The 6,000-nt window shown below is 39.1% G+C and overlaps 3 protein-coding genes across 3 annotated transcripts; all 3 read right to left on the reverse strand. All coding sequences in view use genetic code 12, as the record gives it.

Moving 5' to 3' along the window:
* Nucleotides 1-55: 55 nt before the first annotated feature.
* CANMA_000113 (uncharacterized protein) lies at nucleotides 56-1,777 on the reverse strand (the record flags this gene model as incomplete). The annotated part of the gene is made up of 1 exon (XM_051813065.1): nucleotides 56-1,777. One exon carries the CDS (start codon nucleotides 1,775-1,777, stop codon nucleotides 56-58), a length of 1,722 nt encoding a protein of 573 aa, XP_051674251.1.
* Nucleotides 1,778-2,025: 248 nt separating this feature from the next.
* CANMA_000114 (tRNA splicing endonuclease subunit) lies at nucleotides 2,026-2,925 on the reverse strand (the record flags this gene model as incomplete). Its single annotated transcript, XM_051813076.1, has 1 exon — nucleotides 2,026-2,925. One exon carries the CDS (start codon nucleotides 2,923-2,925, stop codon nucleotides 2,026-2,028), a length of 900 nt encoding a protein of 299 aa, XP_051674252.1.
* Nucleotides 2,926-3,246: 321 nt separating this feature from the next.
* CANMA_000115 (uncharacterized protein) lies at nucleotides 3,247-6,000 on the reverse strand (the record flags this gene model as incomplete). The annotated part of the gene is made up of 1 exon (XM_051813087.1): nucleotides 3,247-6,000. One exon carries the CDS (start codon nucleotides 5,998-6,000, stop codon nucleotides 3,247-3,249), a length of 2,754 nt encoding a protein of 917 aa, XP_051674253.1.

A 6,000-nucleotide genomic window follows, 5' to 3' on the forward strand; every position in this document is an offset into this window, starting at 1 on the left:
CGTTTATTATTTATTATTTTACAATTGTCTATAGTTATATCCCCCTAACCACGTGTTACTTTTTCCGCTTACCTTTTACTTCAAAATTACCCACCCCTTCATCAAACACATACTGATTTCTCACTAAATAATTCTTCACGTAGGGTCTTAAAATACTGACTCCGTTGGCTGAATGAATTCCACGACCAGTAACTATTTTCAAGCTGTCAACAAATATGACCGCTGAGCCATACTGACTAAGTTTGCCGTGCTCAATCCGTTGTTGAACCTCTTCTTGCCACCACGACTCAAGCACTTTTTGCGTTAGTGCAAGGGCTTCTAGTGAAGTCTTGCCATGCAAATCAATTCGAGAAGCAGAAACGTACTTGCTTACATCCACGCTTGAATTGATTCTCTGAACTTGTTGAGACGATCGTCTTCTCGTTGTTGAGTATCCTTGAAAACTTTCCGATAAGTTGGCGTAGACATCATTGCTGTTGGTCGTATGGGTCCCACTCAAAGAAGCTTGCTTTGCGGCAGAATTCTTTGAATTTGAGTTTAAACTGACCTCAATCGTAGGCAATTGTTCAACTGATCGACTCGACAACACCTCGCATGCAAATTGCAAAACTTTATCACAATTACCTTCAAAAAACTCAAGTGCATTGATAAGTACATTCTGGTCCAAAGTATGCAATTCTTCGTTAACAAGGTACATCTGTTGAAGTTCCAGACTTTCAGGGAAATCTGGGTTGTATTTATACGTCGAGGGAACTGTACGAGTTTCTGTCCTTGCTCTTGATTTATTCCGCAATCCACCACGTTGTACACGACCACCAACACTCTTGATTATTACTTCCTGTCGTATTCTTGGTCGACAATTGACAACAATACTTTTCAACGATTCACTATAATCTTGAAGACATTTACGAATATGAAACTTGATTTCCTCATCTTCAAGCACACGCGTGCATGATCTCTCTGTTGTGGGAGAGTCACCATTGTCAATATCTAGAAATAACTTGAGTCGATTCATTAAATCAGTGTTGTCCAGCCATGCATTGACTCGAGTTTCGTTACTTGGCTCAGTTTCAACATAATCAGGATCTAGCAAATCAATAGACGCAGCATCCATGTCACCATTATTCTTAATGAGCACCTGTTCAATCAATGAGGGCTTAAGATGTGGGAATATTTCCTGCATCTGACATGCCTCCACGATGAATTTTGACAATCGAGGCTTGTGCTCGCGTTTTGGAGGCTTTTGATACCAGTTCAAACCTTGCTCTTTCAATTCTTTCAACTCTTGTGAAGCATGCAGGCCATCGGCTTGTCTTTGTTCCCCCGTACCTTCTTTCTCTATCAATTCTATCTGCTCACATTCGATAAACAATTCCTCCATTAGCTGTTCAACGTCTTCGCTGAGTTTCAATCTTATTTTCAAGTCCGTTTTGGAAATAGTGGGAAATATGTCCGTCAACTGTTCCACTAGACTTACAAAATTAGGGTCCAAGTCACTTTTATCGAAAAAGAACTGGGTATATTCGTGTTCTGTCGTGAGTTCTGCGTCTTTTTGATCTGGTGCCTTTTCTGAGGAACTAGCTGAAACTGAAGTTGGCCGACTTGTCACCATTGATTCTTGAGACATTGAGCTTCCTGTATTCCCACATTTATCGGTAGTGATGCAAAGGTTGTCATTATTTTCCTTCTCCACACTCCTTCCTTCATCTTGCTTGTTGTTTGATTCGTCCTTTGTAGTCAAGTCTATGTTTGCGAGTCTCTCATTCAAACAGTCCATAGCAGTTGTTTTTAGAAGCAATTTGAAATCGACTCGCTTTATTCATTCAATGTATTAGTGTCGTACTACTTGGCAGTTGCGTTTAGCACTGTGATCTTGCAAATGATTGGAAATCACATACTTTATTCTGCCAAAAAATAAAAACGTTGAAAGAAGTGTACACAAAATCTGCATCATATGGCAATCTCTACAGCATAGCTTTTAAATATCTAAAAATCAAGATTCACTACATGTCTGGTACCTATTCATTATCCAAATCCTGCCCATTCAATAGAAAAACACATTGGCTCATCATCATCATCATCATCATCATCAAACAATGCCTCCAAAAACTTATCATCAACACAAACTTCATCACCATCATTTTTACTATTCTCATTTTTTCCCTCACCCTTCAACTCCATCAAGATCAAGTTCTTCTTCACACTAGTAGCCAATCGTCCACCAACAATAATATCATACATATCAACCACATCAAACTTGACCATCGAATAAGAATGGTACCGCAATGGGTCCCCCGGATAAATCACCAAATCACCCCCGAATTTCAACCCCGGATTGATATAAAACCCATGATTTTGTAAAAACTTGTAATATTTATAATGCTTGATAAATTGATCTAGACTTTTTCGGTCGTTATTGTGCCTAAAGTATGCATTCAAGTATGATTTGATTGGTACTGCAAACGATTGAGCTAGGTTCGAATCACGATCAGATTCGCAATTATCCGTAACCAAGATATTATTCTTTGTCAAATTATCATTCTCTACTATGCCCCCCTGCAAGGACTCCTGTTGCAATTTTAACCTAGCACTACGATACGCCAATTGGTCAATTAAAATGGCATATTGATATTCAACCAACCATAAAACTTCATAGATGTTTAATTTTAACGGCACCGATAAAAATATGTTCTGTTGTGGGTATTGTTGTAATGTACCGATTAAAACGCCTAAAATGTGACAATTGTTGCGGAGTTGCTTTATATCATCAAGATTGAATACAAGAACTTCAGGGTTTGATGATGGACTAATAACAGGTAGAAGAATAGGCAGAACATATGTATGTTGTTTCAAAGCTGGATCTATTGATGTTGGCGGTTGTGTTTCATTTAGTGATGTCATATGCGTAGTTATATCATTTTGCATACTATGATAGTCGGGGGACTTTGTCTGCGATGGAATCAAAAAATTGACGCAAATATATTTTTGTTTGGAAAGCATTTATTCCAAGAAGCACGTGACTACTATGTAATTAATGCTGGTAAACTAATATAATATCAATCATTCTCTGATTTAAAGTGCAGTCAAGCACTAAGGACACATGAACTTCCAAAAGAAACTAAAAAGTAATCATCATACACCAATCATCACAAGAATATATATATATATATATATCATTAAATCGTATTTCTAAAAAAAAAGAAGAAAGAAAAAGACAGATATGGATCCAACTCTCCAACTACTCCACTATGAAGTATCACCATCTGAGTCATCACTTGGCGGTGGTTTTTTCCTCACTGTTCGTGATCTATTGGGTGAGCTTGGTTGAGATAAAGCAACAGTAGGTTCTGCAGATAATAACATACTTATATCGTCATTCTTATCATGGTCAGCACCACCTGTAGCATTGTTTCCTGCAAACATCATTCCGGAATCTGCCTGTGATTCATCATGCTCATTTGCAAATATTCCAGCACCAACACCACCTCCACCTCCACCACTGGCCATTTGTTCCATGCTGGGCGAATTGGGCATATTATTCAACGTTTGGGCAAAAGCAGATGATGAAGCCAATTGACCTGCTGTAACACCACTAGTTGATTTATAATGTCTTTTCGGCGTGAGCAGGCCACTATCTTCCCCTGCTGCTACTGTTGTTGGAAGAGCTGGTGGCTCATTGATATACTCAGTTCGAGCAAAATTGAACGATGGCGAACGAACTTTTGGTGATGATAAAGACAATGTTGGCTGAGTAAGTGTTGATTGCACCGTCACAGGATCAGTAGAAGCGGTAGTTGCCGCCGTTGTACCTGGAGACGCAGCCGAAGCAGTAGAAGCAGCACCAGTTGTTTTCCCACTTCCGTTACTGCTATATCTGTCCTTGTTAAATGAAGACACACTTGGTGACTTGCGTGTTCGTCTATTTGAAATCATTTCTGGTGGATGGTATGATTCGGTAGCTGATGGTGAGCCAATTACGGGAGATTTGGGCAGCGATGGTTTCAATGTTGGCGTTTTGTCAACACTTGGATTACTGGTATTGTTTCTATAGTCATCTTTGAAATACCATTTACCTATTCTCTTTAATAATCCATTACCAGCACCGGTGCCATTAGCATCTGCTGAAGTTGGATTACGCGACATACTTGATGTTCTTGTACTTGCAGAGGAAGTGGTGCCGCCAGTGCTAGGAAACTCGTCCAACAGGGGTGAGTTTGATTTGTTTTTAATCTTTTTCGTAAAGTCGTTGATTGTAGATCCCATTCTCCGCAATGATTTTTTTGAATTCGATTTAAAATCAGATTCGGTTAATTGAATCGAGGCTGTTTCGTCAATAGTGTTCATTTCTGATGCATCATCATCAGCAGCAGCAGTGTTTGCCATTGCTTCGTCTGTGCCCAATGAGTCCTCATCTTCATCTCCATCGTGTTTCCAAATACCTCCTCGATACAATTCATGCTCAGTTTTATAAAATTCAATATCATCCCAGTATGGCATAACCAAACTTTCCTTCACTGCCTCTTTAAACTTCTTTTCAATTGTGCTAGTAATAAATGAATAGTTTAACGATTTGGAACTCAATATAGGTTCAATTTGGAAATTTAAAGTTGGTTCAACTTCATAACAATACCAAAATCGATTGCTGGGAGGTGGTTTCAATTTGATCAACATTGGCCCTTCAAGATTAACCAAAGATATCTTCAACACTAAATCAACTTCTCTAGTGGTGAATTTGGTACCAAATGTTAGGTCTAGTTTGGTGGCAATTGTTACTGATAATCCGCCATTATATGAAACGTGAGAGCTAATAACCAACGTTCCATCGGGGTTAATTTCCTTCAAGCTTGGATAAGTGAAAAATGGAGCTGAATGGCCCGGTTGAATATTTGTAATTTGAAATTCATCGAAAAACCCTGGTTTCTTGATCTTGTTTAACTTTTTACTAAGCTTTGTGAATATGTAATTTTCGAAAAATTTCGTATCCTTGATGGCTAAAAACCATCTACCTATTAATGCATTCATCCATTTAGTTTGTAAATGGCCCTCAGAGCTATACAATGCTTGGATCAAGTTGACCATTTCCTTGGTAGAAAAATGTAATGTTTGTGCATGCTTCTGTGGACTTAAACTGGGCGGGATTGACGATGATGTGTTTGACGATTCTAGTTTCGTGCCTCTAATCAAGGCAAAATACCAATCCTCTTTGTCACTATTGGTGTCGCAGTAGATGAAAAAGCTTCCACTTGGTGCTTTGTTGGATTGTTGATTCAAGTTGGTTAGCCTGTTAACATTTATCAATGCAATGGCGGTGTACTTGGTAAACAACAGTGGCTCTGGTAAATTGCGAGGCCAAATGCTAACAAAATAGTTGCCAAGTACAATGACATGTTTTACGTCTTTAACAGTTTGGTCCTTGTATAGGAACAAGTTGCCGTGTTTTAGCACACCAAAGTACCGATGCTTCTTTAGCGACTGTCTTACTTGTGCTGGTGGCAGTTGAGTAGAAATAGCTGGAGGCGGAGGATGAAGCAGCAGTTGCTGGGTCGTGTTTGTATGTTGTGAACTAATGGACGCAGCATCGGATATAGACGTGTCGTCTTTTGTCTCACTAGCATCTGGCTCCGTTTCTTCAGTTAATTGATCTTGTTTTCGCCTCTGTTGCTGCTGCTGCTGCTGCTGTTGTTGTTCCCTATTGACCAACTTGTACAATGACGAAATTGCCGATCGGCTCTCCACTGATTCAGTAATTGAAGTAGTGTTGCGATTGATTTCATCGGTGCTTTCTATATACTCATTGGTGACAAATAGCCACCCGTTTTTAAAACTTTCCAACCCCGATTGGTGTTTTTCTTCTATTTCGCCTGCCTTGATAGATGAATCTTGTTCATTGCTTGATTCGGTTGATACGTCACGTAACACATATTGGAAAACGAAAGCAATAAGTAGAAAGGGACTGATAAAACCAAGGCTGAATATGAATAGAAATGAAAATAGACCCAT

Source organism: Candida margitis (genome assembly GCF_024628925.1).
Source record: "Candida margitis strain CBS 14175 chromosome Unknown scaffold53, whole genome shotgun sequence".
NCBI classification, from domain to species: Eukaryota; Fungi; Ascomycota; class Pichiomycetes; order Serinales; family Debaryomycetaceae; genus Lodderomyces; species Lodderomyces margitis.